Consider the following 27,780-nt stretch of genomic DNA (forward strand, 5'->3'; position numbering starts at 1 on the left):
AACATCGTATCCAAGCTAGAAAACTAATTACTCCAAACGAAAAACTGATTATTTCTAATGTATCTCCTTCTATACCACATAACGTAATAGAAAATGAACTCAACAAGATAGGAATCTATCAAATAACACCAATAGATTTTTTACGGATCGGAACATCAAATCCTAGTTTTAGACATATCATTAGTTTTCGACGTTTTACTTATATAGCTCCTACAAATCTTGAAAATATCCCCGATTCAATACTAATTAACCATGATCAATCAAACTATCGAATATTTCTCTCACTAGAAAAACAAACGTGCTTTATTTGTAAACAAACTGATCATTTAGCATCTCGATGCCCAAATCATAATAATCAATCCACCGATGACAATACAACACACATTTCTCAATCACAATGTGACCAGACTGTTAGTTCACAACAAAATACAACTCAAACTACAGTACATTCTCCCGTACTTACCAAACAAATCAGTAATTCACAACCTACTGAAACCATCACTTCACCCACACCAAAAAACTCTACCTCTTTCGATAACTCCCAAACAATGCAGACGGTACCGGGTAAAATAAATGAAACTAAAATAGAAACTCAAACAAAAGTACAAACACCTAAAAGTAATGCTTCTGAACCTGGTAAAATAAATAAAACTATAAATAAAACTCAAACAGAAGCTCAAACACCTAAAAGAAATGCTTCTGATATAACAAATTCTCCTGAACCGGAGGGTGGAAATTCTTTTAAAGAACCCAATAAAAAACACAAAAGAACAAAAACAGACGTCCAAACCCACCATAACTTAGCTGAAGATCTTACTAACTGTACAGTTGATTTTTTCCAAAATAAGTCAACCAGTAGCTGTTTAAGCCAAGAAGAGATAATAGATTTACTTGAAAACACCCATGGAGCTGCAGATCCGCTTAGTATTGCTAAAACATACACGGAAGATATCGAAGGGTTAATAGATCTCCTAAAAAAACTTCACCCAGTGCTATCACAAAGATACTTGAAAACACGATGTACAAGACTAAGGAAGAAACTTTGTAAACTACAGGATGACCATTCCTCTACAGATTGCAGTGATACACCTATTAATTAAAAATTCAACTCCATAATTCAGTGGAATATAGATTTAGAAGATCATACTAATTCTCCTCTTAACGTCGAACTCTCAATGGATGAGTTACTATATTCATTAAACTGTACAAAAGATACCAGTCCTGGACCTGATAACATTCCAGTTGCCTTTTTAAAATCATTACCCGAAGAAGGTAAACAATACCTTCTAAAAATTTACAATTTTATCTGGACAAAAAATGTGTTTCCTGATAGTTGGCACCAGTCAATTATTATTCCAGTCCTTAAGCAGGGAAGAAGAAAGTCAGACCCGGAGTCTTATCGACCGATCTCGCTAACATGTTCGATATGTAAAATTCTGGAGAAAATAGTAAGCAATAGACTACTGTGGTATCTAGAAGACAAACAACTTCTTACCCCTATTCAAAGTGGTTTCAGGAAATCAAGGTCTACTTTAGATAATCTACACTTGAGTGCAAAAAAATCGACTCAAAATTATTTTGCGAAAGTTCGTCTCCTCTTTCAATCAAAAAAGGTGTAAATTTAAAAATATTTAGTATACAATTATTAACCTCATTATTGAGTTTGAAAAAAGTTTTGATTTTTGGTAAATCGGGTGACGTCTTACAAATAAATAATGCAATACGTAGAGAGGGGGTCAGAATTTGACTCATTGAAATCGACACGCACCGACTTAACGCGTTCGGTGAACATCGTAAGCATTAATTTCCATAGCAACCCACTAATACATCAGTCAATTAAGTTCGCAACTTCATAACAAATGGATACCACATCCGTCAAAGCAGCTCAAGCAGTAGCATTATTGAGAGAAGACCTGAGCCACAGAGCCGTGGCAAATCGACTAAATTTAAGCCAATCTGCTGTGTCTCGAGTGTATCGTTGGTACCAAGATACTGGTGCTTATGTCCGCCGACAAGGAGGAGGTCGTAAACGAATAACAACAGAGAGAGATGATCAATTTCTTGTATCTAAATCTCTGAGAAATCGACATTTGACTGGTGTTAATCTCAAAGAAGAGCTTAGAGAGGTTCGAGGTGTGGTTACCAGCGTTTGGACAGTCAGAAGGAGACTGAAAGCAGCCAACCTGACACCAAAAAGGGCAGCTACGGATCCCAAGCTAACTGCAGCCCACAAGCAAAGGCGACTAGAATTTGCTCGCGAACATCTGGATTGGGACGACTATCAATGGAGTCCGGTATTATTTTCCGACGAAAGTAGGATCTGCCTACATGGCAACGACAAGAGGCGTCGAGTCTATAGAAGGCCAGGGGAACGATTTGCTCAATGTTGTATACGAGAAATTGTGTCGGAAATGGTGGCGGTTCTTGTATGTTTTGGGCAGACATTTCTATGGATGGGAAAACCGAGTTGGTTTTCGTGCCTGGTAGAGGACGTGGAGGAGGTTTAACGGCGGATCGTTACATCAGAGATATTTTGGAAGAACATGTGGTTCCATACGCGGGATTTATTGGTAATGCCTTTATTTTATTGCATGATAATGCACGATGTCATACCGCACGAGTCACCACCACCTATCTGACTGAGATCGGTATACCTACAATAAATTGGCCTGCGTTGAGCCCGGACATAAATCCAATAGAGCATGTTTGGGATGAGCTTAAACGAAGGGTCCGGAACAGAAATCATGCACCAAGGAGCATAATGGAATTGAGAGCTGCACTTAATGATGAATGGGAAGCAATGCCTCAAGAATTTATTAGAAAAGTCATCCGATCCATGCGAAATCGATTGAAAAGTGTAATTAGGAGTAGGGGTGGTAATATTAAATACTGAATAATTAAAAAATTCATGTTGTAACTGATGATTTCTCTGTTCATAATGTCTTTCTTGCGTTAGTTCCAATGATGAATATTTAGGAAACTCTGTTTGTATTGCATATTATTTTTAAAATGCGACTTTCAGATAATGCAATAGAAGTTTTTGTAAGTTCAATAATAAAGTTATTGTTTGCACATTATTTTTTTTTATTTTTATAATTTTTACATTGAAACAGAAGGTGTAATCTCAAATGTTGCTTTTGAGTCGATTATTTTGCACTCAAGTGTAGTTGATATAGAATCCGAAATTCACGAAGCATTTGGATGCAATCAAGAGTGTTTAGCAGTTTTCTTTGACATAACCCATGCGTATGATACAATTTGGAGATCCGACATATTACAAAACTTATGCAGATGGTCAATCAAAGGTAACATCCTTAAGTTTATAAAAAAATTTCTAATATTTCGTGAGTTTAAAGTTCGTGTAGATAATGTTTGTTCAGAGCCAACAACACAAATTAATGGTATCCCACAAGGATCTACACTAAGCGTAGTATTGTTCCTTATTGCGATTAATGATATCTCTAAATCCTTTAGTTCATTAGTAAAAGCACGCTTATATGCTGATGATCTCGTCATATTTTCTCGAGGGAAAAATGTTCTAACACTTACCAGATATATACAAGCCGCTATCAATCAACTAGAAAATTGGTCAGACAGATGTGGTCTACAGATATCTCCAAACAAAACAAAAGCAATTTGCTTTAGCAAGAGCCCAAAAAACATTATACTACCACCTAATTTCACCTTATACTCGTTACCTATTACTTATGTTGAATCAACTACCTTCCTGGGAATGAAACTAGATCAGAGGTTAATCTGGAAAGATCATCTTCGACAAACAACTCAAAATGGTCCAAATTTATTGAAAAGCATATCTCACAAGCAATGGGGAGCTGATTTCCAAACACTCATAACTGTCTACACAACTCTAATTCGTTCTAAACTAGATTATGGCGCAGTTGCTTATAATTCAGCCAAAGTATCAATACTTAAATTACTAGACCCAATACACAATACAGCAATAAGAATAGCACTGGGAGCTCATCATACTAGCCCAATTGAAAGTTTATATTGTGAATCAGGTGAACCTTCCCTTCAACTAAGAAGAAACTACCTCAGCCTTGTGTATGCTGCTAAATTGTCAGCCAATCCACATATACCGACATTTAAAAACACGTTTGCTGACAGATTCACATCGACATTTAACACATCACAAAGATTAAGTCCCCCGTTTTATATCCGGATCCAAAAATTACAAAATACTTTAAACATACATTTTCCTGAGACATACAATGTAACTAACCTTAATCATCAACCTCCTTGGAGAATACAGCTGCCTATTTGTGATACAAGTCTTACTATCAATAACAAATATGACACACCATGTAGTATATTTAAAAAGAAAGCAGCAGAAAAATTAAACTGCTCTCATAACTCCCTCATTTTTACAGACGCATCTAAATCTGACAATGGGGTAGGGGCTTCTTTTACAACTTTACACCAAGACTACTCCTTCTCACTTTCCCTACGATCAACCATATTTTCCGCAGAACTTCTTGCTATTTTGCAAGCAATAACATTTGTAAATAATAAAAACATACAAAACTCTTTGATAATAACTGACTCTTTAAGTGCTCTCAGCTCTATGAAACAGTTATACATAAACCATCCCATTCTATTGCTTATAAAGTCAGAACTAATGAAATGTCAAGAAAACGACCGATTTGTTAAATTCCTTTGGGTTCCGTCATACTGTGGTATAACTGGAAACGAAAAAGCTGATCAGTTGGCCAGGGAAGCAGCAGAAAATCCACAATCAACATTATTCACTAAATGCGTTTATAGCGACCTGAAGCAATATTTTAGAAACAAAATAAGCGAAGAATGGCAACTACACTGGAACCATTCAGAGACATCCATGAAAAACATTAAGCAAGAGGTAGCTATATACAAACTCCCATTCAAGCGACGAGACCAAGTATGCATCTCTAGATTACGTATAGGCCATACGAAGTTAACACACGATTACCTTCTAAGTAAAGAACAAATTCCCATGTGCTACAGCTGTGATTGTGTAACTACAGTGGACCATGTGCTAGTGGACTGCCCTTTGTACACCCTAGAAAGACTTCAAGCTGGATTACCCACTTCATCCAGAGTGCTTAAACGGCTTCAATAATGACAAAACTATAAATTTTTTACAAAATGCAAGACTACTTCACAAAATATAGTGTAACATTATTAACATTTATGTAATTTATTGTACCATGCTAATAACCCCTAGTGGTTGAAGCAATTTTGTAAATAAAAAAAAAACATTGTTAGTCGGTGTTATATATAGAACTGAGGCGTGCAGGATGCTAAATTTCATACAGTATTGTGATGATATTCTTTTTCACACAGTACCTCAATTTAATAATATTATTTTAACTGGTGATATCAATGTTGATCAGCTAGTAGATAATCAAATAAATTATTGTATTTAGTCTTATAATTTTATTCAATTAGTAGAGGAACCTACGCGCATAACTAACAATTCACAAACATTGCTCGATGTTATTTATACAAATAAAAGTGAACTCTCATTAGACATTTAGGCATTTTAGATCATGAACTATCTGACCATAGAGCAGTGTACTGTGAATTTGATTTAGATATTAATTACAAAACAAACTTTAAAGATATATAGAAATTACAAAAACTTTCCAATATCTTCTTTTAACGCAGATCTGGAAAAAATATCATGGGATAATATACTGTACGAAAATTTTATAGATAATAAAATTGGAATTTTCAATGATATGTTAGTTTCGCTGTTTGACAAACATGCTTCCTATGTTAAATCAAGAATTACAAAGCCACCTGCTCCGTGACTAACACCCACAATACAGAATATGATGAAAACTCGTAATGCTGCTTTAGCCAAATATAAGGAAACTAAAAACGGCTTAGACTATAGTTCCTATAAAGATCTTCGAAACGCAGTTACTAACGCAATTCGTTTGGAGAACAATGGTTATTTAAATTATCGGTCTGCTTCTTCGAATAAAAAAGATCTTTGGAAAGCTATGAGGTTATTCAAAATTGTAAATAAACCAGTTATAGAGATACCTCAGGAGCTTAAAGATCCTATCTCTATAAATAATGATTTTACATCCGTCTTTAGCCCTGTTAATTGTTGTCCTGAGACAACCCAATGGTATCAGTCAAATATTTTCAACCCAGATATTATTTTCTCGTTTAAAATGGCCACTATTAATGAAATTAAATCACTAATATTAGGGTTAAAATCAGAAGCTGTTGGATGTGATAATATTTCTGAAAAGATGCTGCAACTCTCCCTTTCTATTACTGCTCCTTATATTACGCACATTATAAATTATTGTTTGGAGGTAGGTTATTTTCCGGACACTTGGAAATACGCTTTGGTAAAACCACTTCTTCTTCTTCAAGTGCCCTGTCCGTTGCGAACGTTGGCTATCAACATGGCAATTCTGATCTTGTTTGCGGCGCTTCTGAATAGTTTGACCGATGTGAGCCCGAACCACTTCCGCAGATTTTGGAGCCACGAGTGTCTTCTCCTGCTTGGTCCACGCTTACTGTCTACTTTCCCCTGGACAATCAATAATTGCAGTAGACGGTACTTACCGTGTCTCAATATGTGGCCTAGATATTCAAGCTTTCTTTGTTTGATTGTGCTGACGATTTCTTTCTCCTTTCCGATTCTTTAAAGTACCTCTATGTTGGTGATATGTTCGGTCCAGGATATCCGAAAAATGCGTCGGTACACCCACATTTCGAATGCTTCTAGTTTTCTCGTGAGCGTCTCTTGTCAGCGTCCAGGCCTCCATGCCATATTGTAAGATCGGAAAAATGTAGCATTTAACTAGACGTAGTTTTAGGGGAAGAGACAAATCCTTGCTTATGAGGAGCTTTTTTATATTGTTAAATGCTGCTCTAGCTCGTTCTATTCTCGCCTTAATTTCTGTGACCTTTTGCATTTACGTTGGTGCCAAGGTACACATTAGATTCTACATGGTCAATTAGTATGTAACTTATCCGTGATGGTCGAGCAGGTTGTTGCTTTTTGCTTATCAGCATCCACTTTGTCTTCTTGAAGCTCAGGCCGTATTCCTCACTAACTGAATAAACTCTTTTCATTACCTGTTGTAATTCGTCTATAGTACTGGTAAGGATCACCGTATCGTCGGCATATCTTATATTGTTTGTTAACTCGCCGTTTATTTTTATGCCCTCATTTGCATTTTCCATACATTTGTTAAATATTTCCTCGGAATAAATATTGAATAGGAGTGGGGATAAGATACACTCCTGACTAACACCTCTTTTGATCTGCACCCTTCCAGTGAGTTAGTTGCTAATTTTTGCTCTTGCTGTTTGATCCCAGTATAGGTTTGCCACAATTCGAATGTCCTTGTCGTCAATACCTATTTTTCGCAGAATATCCATCAATTGTTCATGATTTACATTGTCAAATACTTTTCTAAAATCCACAAATCACAAATACACGTCCTTATCAACGTCTCTACACCGCTGTATAAGCATCTGGAGAGCGAAAACTGCTTCTCTAGTTCCAAGTGCTTTCCGAAAACCAAACTGCGATTTATCGATATTTGACTCACATTTATCATATATTCTTCTATGAATGATCTTAGTGAACGCTTCAGTGACATGATTGATCAAGCTTATAAGCCGGTAGTCATCACAGATCTGGGCATTTGGTTTCTTCGGGAATGTAATAAATGTTGACTGTAGCCAGTTGTCCGGGATTTTACCGCTATTATATATGTTGTTAAAAAGTACAACTAGATTATCAAGGAACTGTTTGGCCGATTTACATAGGATCTTTAACATTTCGCAGGGTACATTTTCCGGACTTGTTGACTTATTGTTTTTTAGTGCTGCAATGGCATCTTCTATCTCCGATTTAAGGATTGAAGAACCTGTTTCTCCGTTTCCATATAGGTGTTCATCAGTCCTGTCAGATGCAAACATTTTTTCTTATGTTTTCTAGGTTTTTCTATTTTATTCTTGAATTTACGTCTTTCATCCATCATATCCATTATCTCATCAGACATCCATTCTTTCTTCTTCTGTCTGTCACGCTTTAATCGAGTCGCGCATGTTTGGATTGATTCCCTCGATTTATCCCATCTCTCTATTATGTCCGACGTGTTCACGTTAATGTCGTTTATTTTCTTACCTAGTTGTTCTTGTACTTTTATTTCGGTTTCTGGGTTAGTGAGTTTCGTAATATCAATTGCGTTTAAATTAGATCTTTTCTCGAGCCGTTTTACTCTAATGACTATTCTGCATACCAACAGATTGTGGTCCGTAGGAACATCAGTACCAGGGTACGTCTTTGATGATTTTATTATGTTTTTGTATCTTGTTGGTACTGCTATATAATCTATCTGATTCCTTATGATGTTGTCAGGTGAGTCAGCGGGGGATTTCCATGTGTAAAGTCGACGTTTGGGGAGCTTGAAGAGTGTATTACTTAACAGCAGGTTATATTCCTGGCAGAAGCATATAAGTCTATCACCTCTATCTCTTCTCTCCCCTAGGCCGAAGTTTCCCACGATCTCATTAACCTTGCCTCTGCCAACCTTTCCATTGAAATCTCCCATCACTATTGTTACTTCATGTTTTTTTGTCATTTTCATCAGGCTTCCCAGTTGTTTGTAGAATTTTTCGCTGGTTTCCCTCATCTTTATCTATTATTAACATATTACAGGTATACGCGCCGTTGGCGCGTATACCTGTAATATGTTAATATCCACCGGTGTTGCTCGGATTTGTAAAAGCATTATTCTGTACTTGCGGTGCGGTGCCGTTTCTGTAATGTGTTGTGTTGTTTACAGCATAATAAACTTTATGTTCAAGTATATCGCATTGTCCAGAGTTTTGCCAGTGTGTTTCACTAATTCCCAATATATCAATTTTTAATCTTTTCATCTCTTTTACAATGTTATGAGTTTTGCCGCTTTCGTACATACTTTGTACATTCCAAGTTCCTTAGGTGTTGAGGACTTGCTTCCTTTTTTAGACCGTAGAGAGTTCGCTGGCTGACGACCTGGGAGGCCCTACTATTTGGTTGTGTGCATCCTCCCCTACCGGGGCTTGGGATCCGATCACCATGATCAGTAATGTTTTTATTATCGTAGTGTATTGCCATGATAACTGTAATGTATACCTCTTTAGGACTGTTGGACATAACATAAAGCTACTTACGATAGGTTTTATTAATTTATTAAGCTTTATAAGTGTTGTATAAATTACCATTATTTCAGTTCACATGTAGTCCATAACCTAAATCTATTGTCATGTGTGGTTGTCATGTCACCGCTGTCACTTGAGGTTCCGTTTGCCAAGTGCAACGTTGTCAAGTATATCCGTACATAAAAACCATACATAACACGTCCCCTTTAATAAAAACAAAATAAACAAAAATTAATTTACATATTATATCATAAGTATATAAATAACAATAATTCACAAATATATCAATAGGTAAATCTATCAGGAGGACGAATGACTCTACCACTTCTGGAGGTTTTCAAACCAGGTGTACTGTATGATGTAGAAGGTACATTAATGTCATTGATGGGTGATGTTCTATTAGACGTTGAAGGTACATCAATATCTTTGATAGTCTTATTTGTTTTACAGTCTCTTGTATCATCAGGTAGGTACATCTGGACAAAGAACTGTTCTCATATTTCCCATACTTGTCCTTCCAGTAGTCACAACCATCATTTTCATGACTAGTTTTCACATATGCTTGCTCACAATTTGCATTTGCATGTTGCTGTGCTTCTGACCGTACAGGTCTAAGATAGTGTCTATTACGTCTATAATCAGTATCATTTACTTTAACCATGTAATCCCTTGATCCTTTTTTTGCCACAACCACTCCAGGGTTCCATTTCCTTTTCTTTTCTTGAATTAAAATTTATTGTCCTGATTTTAATTCTGGTAACCTATTTGTTCCTTTGTCATAATAGTGTTTTTGTTTTCTTTGATTTTCTCTCAATTGTGTAAAATATCTTTTATTAGAATATCTGGGCTTTAGAAATTCCATACTGACTGGTAAGTTGGTTCTGAAATTTCTTCCAGTTAGCAGCACACAAGGAGCAGGTAAATTTTGTTTTGGAGTTGTATTATAATCTAATACAGCTAGAAATGGATGTTTCTTAGTTTGTACAGATTTTAAAAACAAGTGTTTTATTGTTTGTATTGTTCTTTCCACCATGCCATTGCTACGAGGATATTGTGGACTTGATGTTGTTATTTCAATATTATATATACAAACAAAATTTAAAAATTCATGAGAGCTGAATGGAGGACCATTATCAGAAAATATTTCACAAGGCAGTCCATTAATAGCAAACATATTTTTTAATTGTGTTACAACACTGCTAGCCGTTTTGTTCACAATTTAGTTTATTAACAATTGCAAACTTCGAAAAATAATCAACCACATCTTGTGAGGCTACAGTCATGAAATCAATACCAATTTTTTGCCAAGGTATTTCAGGTACATCATGTGATTTTAATGGCTCCCTATTATTGCTCTTATAGCTCATTTGACAAGTCAGACAGTTCAGAACAATGTTTTCTATATCCTTCATCAATCCCGGATAATAAATTGCTTCTTGGGCCTTCTTTTTACATGATACTACACCCTGATGAGACTGATGTATAACATCAAGAAATTAACCCTTCAATTCTTCAGGAATAATTAACCTTTTTTTATTAAACAATACATTCTTTAATAAATATATATCATGTCTATCAGACCAGAATTTTTTCACCTCAGAAGGTACAAAGCTTTTATGCTCAGGCCACCCATTTAAAACATATTATTTAACTTTTTGTAAAGATGGGTCAGTATCAATTGCATTTTGCAATCTTTTTTCATTTTATTTTGATGTTGCTACAATAGAATACACTTTTAAATTATTTTCATCATCTATAAAATTAGTATTTATGGTTTTATTCAAAGGATCTCTACTTAAATTGTCAGGAACTTTGAGATTTTTACCAGGAACATATTTGAGTGACAATTTATATCTCATTAATTGCATTGCCAGTTTTTGGATCCTAGGTGACATTTCATCTAAAGGTTTTTTTAACAAACCTAAAAGAGGTCTGTGGTCTGTCTCTATTTCAAAATCTATGCCATAAAGATAGAATGAAAATCTTTCACATCCATACACTCTACAAAGAAGCTCCTTTTCAATGTGGTTATACCTCCTTTGGGTTGGAGTTAATGACACTGATGCAAATTCAATTGGAAACCCATCTTGCGAGACCATGGCCCCCAAACCATATGGGCTGGCATCAACAGAGAGTATGGTCTTTTTGTCAGGGTTAAAATAATGCAAAGTAGTGGCTGACGCCACAAGATTCTTTAGTTTATCAAAACATGCCTGTTCATTATGTCCCCAATGCCACTCATTTTTACTAGAAAGTAAACATCTTAGAGGACTAGTGTGTTCTGACAGGTTTGGTATAAATTTTGCAAGATATACTATGGTTTCCAAAAAACATCTGATGACCTAAAAATTTCACTTTTGTTTGACAAAATTTAGATTTTCCTAAATTCAAAGTTAAGCCACTCTGTTTAATTTTTTCGAAAACACATTTCAAATTTTTATCATGTTCATTTTTAGAACATCCAAAAACCAAAATATCATCAAAATATGTTATTGTTTCTGATATACTATCTAAAAGTTCAGATATATTTTTGAAAAATTTCAGGTGCACAGGTAAGGCCATATGCTAATCTCAGATATCTATAACGACCAAAAGGTGTAGTAAAAGTACATAAAAGTGAACTTTCATAATTCAAAGGCAACTGAAGAAAAGCAGATGATGCATCTAATAATGATGTGAAATAATTAGCTCCTGAAAGCTTAGCAAATAAAGTATCTTGAGTAGGTCCCACTTATGAATGGCACTGCATCACTAGATAAAGTTATATTTAAATACCTGTTGACCTCTCCTACACCTGAAAAAATGCTCTTATAACTATTTATAATATGATTTGTTTCATTATCTATCATACTAACACTAGGCTGATCACAAACAATTTGAAAGTCTCTTGCTGCCTTTAGGCCTAATAGAGATTTTTGTTTATCATTATCTAAAATATAGAACAGACATTCTTTAAATATGTTCTTGAAAGAGCAAGGTATATAAATTTTACCAACAACATTAATAACATGTCCAGTATAGCTAGATAATGAACTATTAGTATTTTCAAGCATTTTATAATCAATATTAAAATTTTTAAAATCACTACTGTTCAATATATTGACTTCACTTCCAGTATCAACTTTTAAAATACTCTCTTTACCAATAATAATGATTTTTTGGAACCATTCTGAAGAGTTCGGATTAATTTCATTAACAGTCCACACTAGCACCTGTTCATCAGTTAAATCAGTGTCAGAATTGCTACAACTACTATCGTTATCATTGATTTCATGGACTTTGTTGTTATTATCAGGACAAAATTTACGGTAGTGTCCTTTTTTGTTACACAAAGAACAATATCTGAAAAATGCAGGACACTTACCCCTAATATGCTGAAGTCCACATTTATAACACTGAATATAATGGTTACCTGTATTTTTGTCAGTAACTTTGTGGCTTGTAGACTGCTCCTTCTCATACTTTGAACCATACCTTGAGTATCCTGTAGATCCAGGTCTGTTTTCTTCATTTCTTTTCTTCACAACACTAACGGCCGGTTTCCGAAACGTTATTCAAATCTCCAATCATGTAATCAAGTATCAAATTTGATCAATTGTTAACAAGCGACAGGTTTCCGAAACGAAAATTATGGTAAAATTACGTGATCACCGATTATAGATTATTTGACATACGATTTTACATGGAAACAGTAGAATCGATTGTAATCGTTTATTATTTCTGTACGAATTGTTCTTTATCTTGCTCTAAATTAAGAAAGTAATGTTGCTGTTTCACTTTACCATCATTCCTGTTTATGTGTAATCTGCATTCTGAAAATCATCAAACAAACATAACTTTTTATGAAACACCTTAGGTTTATGTATCTTACAACGTAACCAAAGATTTTATTTTATTTACTTACAACCATTGGTACATAACCAAAGATTATAAGATTAATCGTCCAAAAATCTTAGATTACCGGACAAGCTAGTATGACAGAAGTTTGACATAGATAAAACGATAATTAGCGTTTCGGAAACCCAAAATACTTCTGACAGGCTGTTAATCATCGATTATTTGCTTGTTAGATTAGTTAATGTGTGTTATGTGATTGAAGTTTGATCGATGTTTCTGCAACTCAAAATGCATTTAATCGACTGTTAACAGTAGATTACCTAATTTTGATAATGATCATCCTTTCGGAAATCGGCTGTTATACTTTCACTTTCTTTGGATATTTCACGTTGAGTAACAGCACTATTTTCCATAGCCCTACAGATGTCTATAGCTTGTGCTAGTTTTAAATTAGCACATTGTAATAATTTTTCTTGAATTCGTAGATCATGTGTACCCAAAACAATCCTGTCCAAAATTAAAGTATCCTTTTCTTTAAACTCACATGTTAATGCTAATTGTTTCAAGGCAGTTACAAACTGATCGATACTTTCGTTTTGTAATTGATCTCTTTTAAAGAATTTAAAATGTTCATAAATTAAATTCTTAAGAGGGCTGCAGTATGTATCAAACTTACACAAAACAACATTGTACTTCTGATCATCTCCAACATTTTCATACTCGAAGGTATTAAATATCTTTAGCCCTTCATCTCCCAGCTGATTTAGGAGAATAGCGATTTTTATGTGGTCTGGTTTTTCACTTTTGCCGGAGGCTGTTAAAAATAACTGGAACTTTTGCTTCCAAAATTTCCACTCGTGTGAAATATTATTTCCTTGGAAACTAAACGGTTCTAAGCCTTTACAAGTATCTGTCATCTTGATTGGAGCACAGTATAGCTCCTTTACTTACATATATTGTTTATAGGTTTTTTCACATGCACCGGCTTTTAACACAACTTAACCTATCGTCACTTTTCCGCTGCCACCATGTAATGTATACCTCTTTAGGACTGTTGGACATAACATAAAGCTACTTACGATAGGTTTTATTAATTTATTAAGCTTTATAAGTATTGTATAAATTAACATTATTTCAGTTCACATGTAGTCCATAACCTAAATCTATTGTCATGTTTGGTTGTCATGTCACCGCTGTCACTTGAAGTTCCGTTTGCCAAGTACAACGTTGCCAAGTATATCCGTACATGAAAACCATACATAACAATAACTATTCTAGGAAATTCTTATGGAGTGGTTTTCCGTTGCCTTCCTCATCGCAGTACCACAACCATTCAAACGGCTCCAGTTATGCTTGTAGTAGTCCAGTTTCAAGCCGATTCAGGATCATTTCCTCTGCGCCTTGAGCAGGCACTGATGATCGCTGCTGCCTTTCATCAGGGAATCACTCGGTGAAAATTTTCGCCATATCTTGCTACCCTTACTTAGTTTAGCCTAAAGACCAATGCAGTTGCCCGAGGTGTGGCACGTGGAGTCATAAGTGGGAGTTAGGTGTCTTATGAGGACCAGTTATCTAAAACCATCTCCCGTCTATGACGCTCGATGTGGTCGTTCCAATAAAAGGTACTACCTCTATAACACAACCCGACACCCCCACTGCCCAAATCAAATAAACCTAAATCACTTAATGATCTTCGTTGCCAATAAGCATTCTACCGGGACTGTCAAAAATTTTAGAAAAGGTTATCTATAAACAGATATACGATTATATTTTTAGAAAAAATGTAGTTACGTATATACAATCAGGCTTTAGAAAAGAGTTTAGTACAACGACCCTGCTTCTTGACTTAACAGATAATATACTTCGATCATTTGATGAAGGAAAAGCAATCTGTCATCTTGCTTGATTTTTCTAAAGCCTTCGACACTATTGATCACGCTCTTCTGTGTGCTAAATTGAAATATTTTTGATTTTATGATACCTCCTTACAGTATTTCAAAGTTTATTTGGTAAATCGTTATCAAAAGGTCATAATCGATAATAATTCATCAGAATTTGCATCTGTCATTTCAGGGGTGCCTCAAGGTTTGGTTCTTAGTCTTCTCCTTTTTTCAATATATATTTCCGACCTGTATAAATCTTTAAATAATTTGAAATTGCACTCTTTTGCAGACGACACACAACTGTATTTCTCTTTTGAACCTAACTCTGTAAATCAAGCGTCACAAAAAATAAATCAGGATTTGGAATCTATTTGTACTTATTCCACTAGACATAATCTTAAACTAAATGCTAAAAAATGTTATTCTTTGTTATATTGTTCAAAAAATTATAAAGACACTGTCCAGGATAACTTTAAACTAATTATAAAAAATGAACCTCTAAAACATGTTAATAGTTGCAGAAACTTAGGAGTCATATATGAGTGTACGCTACGTTTTCAAAAGCATATCACCCTTTTAGTAAAAAAGTGCTATTTAGTTATGCGTCAACTGTATAGAAATAAAGGGATTTTAAACTTTAAATTGCGTAAGTTACTTTGTGAAACTATGGTAATGTCAATTCTTAATTATGGACTCTTGGTATTTTATCCTTGCTTAGATCAAGTTACGAAATTAAGGTTGCAAAAAATTCAAAATAATTGTTTGTCTTTGGCATAAGAAAATATGATCGCAAAATAAAAGAAATTCAATAGTTAACCATAGATAATTTATACAAATATCACCTCACCTTATTGATATATCGAATTATTTCGTCGTCAAATCCTATTTATTTAAGGAACAAATTAGTATTTCGTGGAGATGCTCATAATCTGGATCTGAGATATCCTCATGGTGTTAGTATATTGTTTTCGTTATTGTTACCATTAGATATTTTTGTTTTTATTTATCATTCATATCATTTATCACATAACATCACAAATTATTTTCTTTTTCTCTTAGCCAAATGACTATTTCTATCATTTCAATATTATATTACGATTTATGTCAAATTTTAAATCACTTTTTTCATTTTCTACTGTTCAAACTAACTTTGTAAACGTGAGGTTAAGTGGAGTAGCTCTAGCTAGACTTCACCTCATGTATCTCGTGTTTCTAAATTTTTACAGACTAAATAAAGGCAATTTATTATTATTATTCCAGATGTAGCCATACGGCTCACACTCCCTCTAAGGGGAAAATTCACTCATCCCAGATATCTACGGTATCAAAAGTATTGAGTTCTGGTGGGACTCTTTCCGTGTTATCGAGCCCTAGGTGACTTGGTTTGCTGGAGTATCTCCCAAAAATGTTCGTACACATCTGGACGACGCGAGGAGTACAGCTTTCTGCATGGCCTTATAAAGACGCGAGGAGTACAGCTTTCTGCATGGCCTTATAAAGACGCGAGGAGTACAGCTTTCTGCATGGCCTTATAAAGATGTTCATTTAGACCCAGCCATTTGATGTTCGCTAGGAGGTTTTTGGGAATAACACCAGTAGTAGATAGAATAATAGGTACTCTCTGGGTACTTTCCATTCGTTGGAAAGTACGTTTCCAGTCGTACTTTTCGTTGTATTTAACACGCAAATTATTGGTGTTAGGTATCGCCACATCAATAAGTGTTGTTTGCCTGGTAAGTTTATTAACAAGTATGAGATCCGGTCTATTATGTGCCACTGGTTGGTCTGTGAGCACAGTGCGGTCCCAGTATAGCTTGTAGTCATTTTCAAGCATTCTGTCAGGGACATATTGATAATAAGGAAGATGGTCGGTTTGGAGAAGTCCCAGTTTTCCTACTGAGTCATGGCGTTTTTTATAATCAGTTCCGACAAACGCCTGGCAGCTCCCGGTAAGATGTTGGATGGTTTCTTGGGCTTGGCATCCATATCGGCATTTGCCATTTTGGACTTGAGGATCTTTAACAATATATTTCAGGTAATTTTTAGTTGAAATAACCTGATCCTGGATGGCAAGTAGAAAGCCCTCAGTCTCGGGAAACATCTTTCCTGATGTCAACCAATAGTTCGACGCTGTATTGTCGACATATTCTTGGCTGATCTCATTGAGATGTCGCCCACGCAGAGGTTTACTCATCCAGGTGCGCATTTTTTCTTGTATAGTCAGATGGTTTATGCGCATTTCTTGTTCCCTTAGTTTTAGCGGCGTTGTATCATCTACTGCGCAAATTGCTCGATATAAGGTAGATGTCTCAGCCTGCACCTCAAAATAAGTTCTTAAATTAGCAACCTGTTTATCCAATTGCTCACCTATATCCATAAGTCCTCTTCCACCTTAATATCGCGGTAATATTGTTCTCTCTACTGCACTGCGTGGATGGTGTTTTTGCGCTTTTGTGAGAAGTGTTCTTACTTTCCGCTGAAGACTCTCTATATCCGTTTTTGACCACTTTATAATACCAAATGAGTAGCTCAGCGCGGAACAGGCGTATGTATTTAATGCCTTAAACGAATTTTTACTATTAAGATATGACCGATTTAGTTGTCTTACTCTTCGTACGAACTCGGAAGTTAGTTCGGTTTTCATTAGCTTATGGTCAATTTTTCGCGCTTGCTGTACTCCGAGATATTTGTACATATCATTTTCACTCATTGCCTCAACGATTAAGCTTTGCCACAACAGTGTTGTTATTTTTGATGCTAAATCCTGAGTCAGTGGAGTTCAGCAGCTGATATAGTGGATTCATCGCTAGGCAGAACCAAAGTGGACTCAACGAGTCTTCCTGAAAAAAGCCCAGACAGGAAAAGAGGCAGACGTCGACGCTCATGGAATAAAGGAATTAGAAGAGCCATGGAATCGAGAGGTTTGGAGGAAAAGCATGCCTTGGAATGGGAGGATTGGCGGAGGAGAACGGGAATACGGCGATAGCCGTCTCCAAAATGTATTGTATTTACAAGTTAAATTAATGTCAAACGTCAATAAACTTATTTTAATATTCAATTGTGGTTTATTTCCATCTTCTTCGGCTTTTCCCATTATAAGTTCGCCGTTTTCGTCCTCCACAGCACTCTATTCTCCCAGTCACCTTCTCTGAGGTCTCTATCTATCATAGCATTTCCTACGTATGTTTTCCATCTTGTAGCAGGTCTTTTTCTCCGTCTTCTTTCCGGCGGGTCCCAGTTTAATATTCTTTTCGGCCACCTATTCTCTGGAATTCTTTGTACATGCCCGTACCACTGCAGGGCTCTGTTTTCCAACTTTTTTGTAATTGAGCATTTTACTTCCATATTTCCTCCGTTCTTATTCTATCCGCTCTTGTGATTTGTAGACATCTTCTCATAAAGTCCAGTTCAACTTTTCTTATTTTATTTCGTATTGTTGTTGTCATTGGCCATACTTCCGCTCCATATAGGGTAATATTCATCACTTTGCTTTAAAAGATCCCCTTTTTGTTGTCTTTGGTTAGAGTGTTGTTCCATATCACTCCATGAAGTGCTCTTGTGGCTTGTTTTCCCCGTGCTATTTTTATACACATATTTATCTTGAGTCCCCAAAGTTCATATTCTTCCTTTAATTTCCTTATCATATATTCCATATCCTCCCTGTCTTGTGCAAAAAGTTTATTCCCATTAAAATAGTAGTAGTAGCAGTAAAATGCAACAAACAATAACTTCAGAACAATAGATAAGATCTAGATAAGAGAATGAAGTGTTCTAAAAATGTCGTCAGCTCTACAGCGGCCACCCCAGTTTCGGAGTACGGTACGTGCGACAGTCAACTGCGCACAAGTAAGAGAGGGTGGTTTTAGTTGGTAGGCAGGATAATAGATACGTGAATCTTTGGCACTGCTATCTCTAGTACTTTAAACTAACATAAAACCCAAATTTTAGGGAGTCAAAATGGAGGTAGTATAAACAAGTTTCAAAACCTCCCCTCAGACAAATTTTGGGTGCGCCACTGATATCAACAAGCATCGAAATTTATAAATGTGTTTTTATTACGGGTACCACATATTATTTTTCTGAAATCGTATTCAATTATATACTTAAAAATTCATCATTAAAAAAATATACAGGGATGAGTGCCTTAAGAACCGGCAAAATAACGCAAAAGATAGAAAACATAATACGTTGTGAAATAAAAAGAGATGCAAGTAGTAGAGGTGAGAAATTATCGATATAAACCTATAATTTACTTTACATTACATTAGATGTATCGAAAGTTTCCCACCTTTAGACGTCAGCTTATGAGCTGGTTCACTTCAGTCATAGTAATACGTATCACGTAATGTGAGTAAAAACAGTTTAAGTATGAGTATGTTTTTATCCAAAATTAAAGTATTGATCAATAATAAACTGTGATTTAAGACGTCGCATACACTCTTCTCAATACAGAATTATCATAGCTTGTTTTTCTGTATTCGTCAACACAGAATTAATTATCAAATTACTACTAATTAAACTGTTTACTTAAGCTTTGCTTTATTGCCTTCAATCAGTTTTTACTTTATGCGAATCTTAAAAAATGTTAATGTTTGATGTCATACTTGTAATATTATGACTGAAGTCAACTAGCTTATAAGCTAACGTCTAAAGGTGGGAAACTATCGATAGTCCTAATGTAATGTAATGTAAATTAGAGGTTTCTATCGATAATTTCCCACCTCTACTACTTTCATCTCTTTTTATTTCACAACGTATTATGTTTTCTATCTTTTGCGTTATTTTGCCGGTTCTTAATGCACTCATCACTGTATAAAAAATGTGGTACAGTAGGCACTGTATACTAGCGCGAAGCTTCATACTATGTTTTTTGTATTTTTAAAATTGAAATAATATTAAAATGAATAATGTAATTTTATTACTTATTTATTATTTTTATAGATTTTAATAAAATTAAAAAAGTTTACATGTTGTATAACGGTCTCCTATCGTCACGTAAATGTACTCTTTCAATTGTTTACCATGACTAGGTACTATTTGGTAAAAAGCCAATTTAATATCTGCTGATTTAGAAATCTCTAGAAAGTATAAATATGAAAGTTAAGCTTAAAATGTTTTACTAATAACTCTTTTTGTCACACTTTAATACAATTTTTTGACAAATGAGTAGTGTATAGAATACAAATTAAATAGAGATTTTATAATGACAACCTAAACTAAACCTTAGATAATGTTCACTTCAGACTGTAGTACACTTTAGTGTTACACCCAGTGTGATAACAGCTTTTTTCATTATTGAAAGTAAACTTAGGTGTTTAACTTAGTAGGTTGGTAAATGTGTTTTTATCAATTTTGCTTTCTTTTTGTCAAAATTTTTTTGACAAAAAAAACTTTTTGACTTTTTTTTCTTGTTGTATGTAAATTTGTGTGTAAAATTGTTAATTGTTATTAATTATGTCTGTATCAAAAAGAAGTAGTTCTTTAAATGTCACAAAAAGGGGAACTTTTACTTATTGAGGAAGTATCCAAATATAAATCAATTAAGTATAGAATTCAAGGAAAATTATTAATGAAAACTGGAAATTTTAAATGAAGAGAATGATCGATAAGAGAACAAATAAAAAAAAAGAAATACTATAATAAATATAATGTATAAAAAGTGTGGTCTTTTAATGTCATTTATATTAAATAAGTAAATTTAAATTTTACACAAATATTAAGAATTCAGTATTCAAATTACTGAAACATAACCATCATAGTATCCTATAAAATTTACATACCAAATGGAGACCAAGCACTTACAGATTTCTGTACATTTCGTACGTACATTTTCGAAGTGAATTTACTGAAAATAGACACCTAACACTCGTCAAACGTCGCGAAAAGCGCAAAGTATGTACGCTTTCTACGCGTCCATAACGCATCGCCGAGTGGAACACAAGGTATCGATATATATATATATATATATATATATATATATATATATATATATATATATATATATATATATATATATATATATATATATATATATATATATATATATATATTTATTTATTTATTTATATACATATATATGAGTCCGCTAGATGCAAAACTCTGTATTTGCAAAAATTGTTATTTGTCACATGTTATAGCTATCTGCTGATGTAGAAATTCAGCAGCAAAGTAAGGTATTTACTAAGAAAAAGGCATTAGAAATCTTGAATCAGACGCAAAACTCTGTATTTGTCAGCCTATGCCAGTTGCATAACTGTGTAATTGCAATTGGCCAATCGCTTACATTGTTTGAGTCACATGACACGTCTCATGTGCACATGTCAATTATTCCATCATTCGCCATTACCGGTTTCACTGTTTGTTATTTGAGTACTAAAAACACCAAGTTTATTGCAAATAATTAACATTATGGATCTTCATGTGCATATTAGACCTTGTGAAAAAGGAAAAGGGAGAAAACGAGTTGTACAAACCGAAAAATGGAAACGAAATGTAATGAAACTTAAGAGGTAAGAGGTGTCTACAATTAACTAGATAGGTTTGGGACTTATTGTCAATATTTTTAGGCATAAACCTAAGGATTTACCCGGTTTTCCCACCTGTAACCATACAAAGAAAGTGTATTGTTGTATAGATTTAAAGATGCGAGACATTCAGCGTTTCCATAATAATCTGTATTCAACAACTGACAAAATAAAACAAGATATTTTTTTGCTGAAATTTTGTGAAGGTCAAAAGCCCAAGAGATCAGGCACAAACCTACATGGGATTTTAATTAAATATTTTGTTCCTACAGTAGAGGGTGGACTTTTAAGAGTATGCAAGACAGCATTTCTTGGAATAACTCATTTAAGTTCTGAAAGAATAGAGCGTGTTGTAAGAACGTTTGTTATCCGGGGTGAAATACCAAAAGAGAGAAGAGGGGGAGATACAACAAAAGGTAGATTTGATCCAATAAAATTATCTATCCAAACATTTATGGGGCGTTTGAACGGTGCAGAGAGTCATTATAATAGAGGACGATCGACTAGATTGTATTTACCATGTAATCTGAATTTTACAAAGCTTTACAGAATGTATTGTCAACGTCATCCACATCATTCCGTAAAGTTATCATATTTCCGAACATACGTTAATGAACACTACAACATATCATTCGGCACTCCCTTAGTAGATCCTTTTTCTGCGTGTCTCAGAGCGAAGGAAATTTTGAGAAAAGAAAATTCAGAAGAAAAAAAGTTAAAGGTTATAACAGAGCAGAGAGTTCATACATTAAGAGCTTAAGCCTTTTATTCTTTGTTAAAAAATAAATCAAATCATAACACACAAATATTTTCTTTTGATTGTCAAAAAAATCTTTCTTTGCCAAAGCTTTCCGACCAGGCGGCTTATTTCTCACAGCAAATAAATTTTTATAATTTCACCATCGTGGCTGGAAATTCGAAATCCCATCTTTCTTTTGCAAATGTGACGTCATATGTGTGGCTGGAGTTTGAACATCCAAAAGATTCAAATGCTGTTGCCTCTGCTGTACATGATACTCTCATAAAATTCAACATTAAAAATCAAATCAAAAAAGTTCACCTATTTGCAGATGGATGTGGTGGACAGAACAACAATAGCACGATGATGTCTATGATAATCTACTTGTTGGTTTATGAAACACCTGGTCACATCAAGGAAGTGGAGTTTACGTTTCCTGTTGTTGGTCATTCCTTTTTGCCACCAGATAGGATTTTCGGTATTATAGAAAGGGAGATAAAAAAGAAGAACGTTGTAATAAACAGAAAAGAATATGAAGACATAAATGGTAAACACTCAAAGGTGCTGAGACTTGGTAAAGACTGGCAGATATCAGACTGGAGAAAGACGAGTGACGTTGTTGTTAAAAACCTTCCCAGTGGCATTTTAAATGTAATGCAACGAAACGATTTATATTTTCTAAGGACAAAGATTATATGGCTACGGTAAGGGGGGAAATATGTTATCGTTCTGACATAGGGTTCAGCAAGTCTATAATACGAAAAGGGAAAAAGATTTCTTTATTGAAACCAAAGTTACAACAGATTGGATGTTCATTGAAAGGAGATAAATCGTCCATAGGCACTCTCCTTAGAAACCATTTCTCAAATTTTATAAAATTATAGATAATGGCGTACAAGCAAATAATAACGAGAGTGCTGCAGAAAATGATCATATTGATGATGAGGACCCAGAGGAACTTTAGGAAGGAGTTTAGGAATTAATATAAATACATATATACATATTATAATTTGTAATACCTTTTGTACTTTGGATAAAAATAAACTTCACTAAAAGTTTACTTCCACATGCTTTCTTCCTTATTCCTAACACACTAGGTTTAGAAAACAGACTAATATAACAACCACTAATATCGTTAATGGTTGACTATTATCATGTATTTGCAAATATTAGTTGCATAAATCTGTATTTACATAGTTCACTTGCAAAACTCGGTATTTTCAATTTTTTTTTCCTTTTCTAGCAAACCCAATAACTTTTCTAAGAAAAAAATCATTATATTTTACCTAATAAAGCATTTATCTATCACAAAAAAGTGCCATTTATTATGTCTAAGGTTTTTTGCAAAATTTATCAGTTTTTTGCAAATAACTCAGTTTGACTTTACAGTAAATACAAAGTTTTGCATCTAGCGGACTCAATGTCCTATGAATTGATTTTTTACGTCGTACAATTTTTATAATACAAGCACTTTAACTTAACTAATCTACTGTTTACTGTTCTAATTTTCAGATACATTGTATTTGATGGAGATGTAGACGCCCTCTGGATTGAAAACATGAACTCTGTAATGGATGATAATAAACTTTTAACTTTAGCGAATGGTGAACGTATTCGACTTCAAACTCCAATCTGTGCGCTTCTATTTGAAATGGGAGATTTGCAGTATGCTTCTCCTGCTACTGTATCTAGAGCTGGTATGGTCTACGTAGATCCAAAAAATGTGGGATATCAACCGTATTGGGATAAATGGGTGAAATCTCGAACGTGGGAGGCGGAAAGAGAGGCTATGCAAGAATTGTATGAAAAGTTTGTACCGGAGTTATTGGCGTACATATTGGAAGGTGTCTTAGGCACTAGACAGGTATATTTATTTTAGTATATATATATATATATATATATATATATATATATACCATGCGGTAATTCATTTTTAGCGTTATTATGTGCTATGTTAAAAAAACCTGACACAGGTCGATTTTTATTTTTGAATTGACATATTACAGTATGAAAATATTATGCCCCTCCAGCACCCCCTTTGAATTATAAGCACCCCCTCGAAAATTTTAAATAATAAAGCGGGTCGTGTGGCACCTTGTTAGAAAGGAAATTTAGTCCTCTGTTTAGCAATATAAAGTTTTTTAATTTTTGCAATCATAACTGAAAAAATTGATTTTACAATTAAATTAAATGTTTAACTTGACCACCAGTATTCACTTCTTAACAATAACCGAGGAGTTTTGAAATTCTCGTACAACATTTTGTATGACCTCGGGGGTTATTTTGTTAATTTCTTCCGTTATCTTAAGTTTTAAATCAGCAATATTGCCTGGTCTATTAAAATATACTTTAGAAATAATCAGGTATTTTCGTATCTGTTCTGTTAAACATTATGGAAAAAACTTTGAAGATAATAAACTATCAGTCAAAAAGCCAAATAAACAATTGATATGAATCTAGTAGGCTGCTGTCATTTAGGTATGTAAAGTTACTAAAAGACGTCAGTATAATATTTTTGTGCGCGTATTAAATTTAATTATGGCTCATTTGTCCGAGACTCAAAGAATAGACATTTTCGCAGTCTACAGCTCGAAAAATTGAAAAGAAGTTTCGTTATACTGGACATGTAAAAAATATTGAAAAACCAGGTCGAAATGTTAAATTTACTGGTAAAAAAAAGTTAGATGTAGTTTTAGAGATTGAGGAAAATTCGCATAAGACAACTCAAGAACTTGCCGCCGTCGATGATGTAAGTAAATCATGTATTTTGAGAGTTTTGCATAAAGAAAAATAACACCCTTACAAAGTTCAGTTGGTTCAGGAGTTAGATTAAGATGATCCTGATAGAAGGCAAGAATTATGAGAAATGCAAAATAATTTTTTCTGTTGAAACGACGTTTCATTTAAACGGAACGGTTAACAAACAGAACTGTAGATATTGGAGCAGAGAAAATCCTCACTGTGTGTGTGAGACTCACACGCAATATCCTAAAAAAGTTAACGTTTGGGATGGTATCTTTAACAATAAAATTATTGGTCCTTATTTTTTTGAGGTCACAGTTGATGGTGAGGTTTATCTGGATTTTTTGATTAACTTTTTAGTGCCTACATTACGAACATTTTTTTCCTGATGTTAATCATCCAAGTCAGATAAAATATATCGTTCTATTTACTAACAACAAGACGAGCTCCACTGCATTTTGCACGTATAGTTAGAAATTATTTAAACGAGGTTTTTCCCAATAGGTGGATTGGAGGACGTGGAACGATCGAATGGCCGGATAGATCCCCCGATTTGACTCCCCTCAAATGGTGGTCATTTTGAACATTTATTTCAATTGTAAAGTACATTAAAACATACATTCTAAATATTATGTGATATTATTATTTTCATTCCACCTAAAGTTTTGTGATAGAGACATTATCAAAATTTTACACCTTAAAAATCAATTTTCTCAGTTATGATTGCACCAAATTAAAAAAACTATATTTATGAACAGAGGACTAAAATCGAGTTCTAACAAGGTGCCATACGACCCCCTTTGGTATTTCAAATCTTTGAGGGGGTGCTTATAATTCAAAGGAGGCGCTGGAAGGGTATAATATTTTCATACTGTAAATTGTCAATTTAAGAATAAAAATCGACCTGTTTTAGGTTTTTTTCACATAGTACATAATAACGCTAAAAATGAATTTATTTCATACATATAGACCGCATGGTGTATAAATATATATATATATATATATATATATATATATATATATATATATATATATATATATATATATATATATATATATATATATATATATATTTGGAATATATTCAATGGTTGAATAGCAGAGGTTTTATCGGTCAATAATTGGTAAATAAAAGTCGTCAACTACTTTATTGATTTATTCGAATACGTTTCGCTTTTATTTTTAAAAGCATCATCAGTTCACTACAAATAAAAAAGATTTTAGAATATAAGTAAACAAACCAACAGGGTTCATACTTACAAAAACAATTTGTAGGGTTTTTTTATATAGATGTTATAAAAACTCTACGATAACTTAACATTAAAGATTAAAAACTAAACGAGAGAAACGAAACAAAAAAATACAAGTAAAACTGTAAGAACATTAGTTCATTTAATTTTAACCGATGGCTTCATTTGAACGTCGGTTTAAGCTCTTTCGAGGGTCAAACCACACTAATCTTTTCGTTTTACAGTTTACAAAATACAGTTCTACTTGTATTTTTTTGCTATGCAATACAAAATTATTTTCAATTATACAGGGTCAGTCAGAACAACAGAATGAACCAAAGTTGTGTTTTTTTTAATAGAATACTCTGTCTATTAAACAGTGTTTGAATATATATTTTAAAATATAAAGAGTTTGTATAAGTGCGGTTTTATAGGTCTAAAGTTATTAATTTTTGTAGGTACACTTTTATTAAGAAAAATGGTAATATTTGAAAGGGCTGTCGATTAGGTTTCTAAAGTAATGAAAATGTAAATATCATGTCAAAGTTTTTCTAGTATGGTGCCATTTTTAAATTATTTAATATATTTTTACATGCAACCATATAATTAACAGTGTAATCACTATTTTCAAATACAATTTTTTTTATTTTTTTTAATAAAGCACCGTGTACATGTATTGTATTTTATATAAAATATTAAAACCTTTCTTTTGGTATTAGGTTTTCATACCTATCATGTTTCGTTTTGTAAATATTTAGAGAAGAACTACAGATTTTGTTTTTGCAGACGTTTTATTATTAAGTATTCCTACCGAATATAAGAAACAAAAATTACAAAAATTTTAATAAACAACTCAAAATAATAATAATTAAAAAAAAATGTGGGCTAGTAAAAATTAGTTAAATTTAATAACTTTTTCTGTTACATTTATTATTTACCATATTAATAAATGTATTCAATATCCATAAATTAATTATTAAATAAATAAAAAGAGAATTTTAAAATGTAGCTTTACTCCAGGATATGAGTTTTCTGCTCAGAATTATTTTTATATGCATGGATTTGCATGACATTTTGTCAGTAGGTAGAAAATAGCTCAAAGATCACAATCTACCCAACGTTAATATGTGCTTTTCCTCTTGGGGTAGTTACTACCTCAATTCGGGATTAAAAAAAATGTATAAAAAAAAACATGTAGTCGCTATAATGGTAGATTTTAAGATAAAAATGTTCTTTATAGTTTTTTCGCCCTTTTTAAATGGTTTTTCGCGAATAACTCCTTTTAGATTTTATCGGGAAAGCCGTTGAAATATAAAATGAATCCATGGATGAAGGTATGGGATACCTTGACATAAGAATCAAACGAAATGCACAAAAAGTATTAAGCACTGAATGGTACAGAAGACCTGTATTTAGTAACAGATTTATTAACTATTATTCACAACATCCACCTCATATGAAAATAAATTTCATATTGGCTTTAAAAACCAGAATAATCAAATTATCACACATTAATAACATTAACATAAGGGTTAATGGAACTGAAAGACATTTTATTAGAGAATTCTTACTCAATTACCCAAACTAACTAAAGTCTTTGCTAACTATTCTTAGATTAAAATTGCAACTAAAAATATTAAAAC

At 33.6% G+C, this 27,780-nt stretch overlaps 1 protein-coding gene across 1 annotated transcript in view; it reads left to right on the forward strand.

Moving 5' to 3' along the window:
- The window catches only part of LOC140442220 (dynein axonemal heavy chain 10-like), a 657,946-nt gene that overhangs the window by 341,627 nt on the left and 288,539 nt on the right, over window positions 1-27,780 (forward strand). The window contains 1 exon segment of the mRNA XM_072533298.1: window positions 23,679-24,030. Coding sequence (XP_072389399.1) covers window positions 23,679-24,030 — 352 coding nt within the window.

This window comes from Diabrotica undecimpunctata, chromosome 5 (assembly GCF_040954645.1).
Source record: "Diabrotica undecimpunctata isolate CICGRU chromosome 5, icDiaUnde3, whole genome shotgun sequence".
NCBI lineage: Eukaryota > Metazoa > Arthropoda > Insecta > Coleoptera > Chrysomelidae > Diabrotica > Diabrotica undecimpunctata.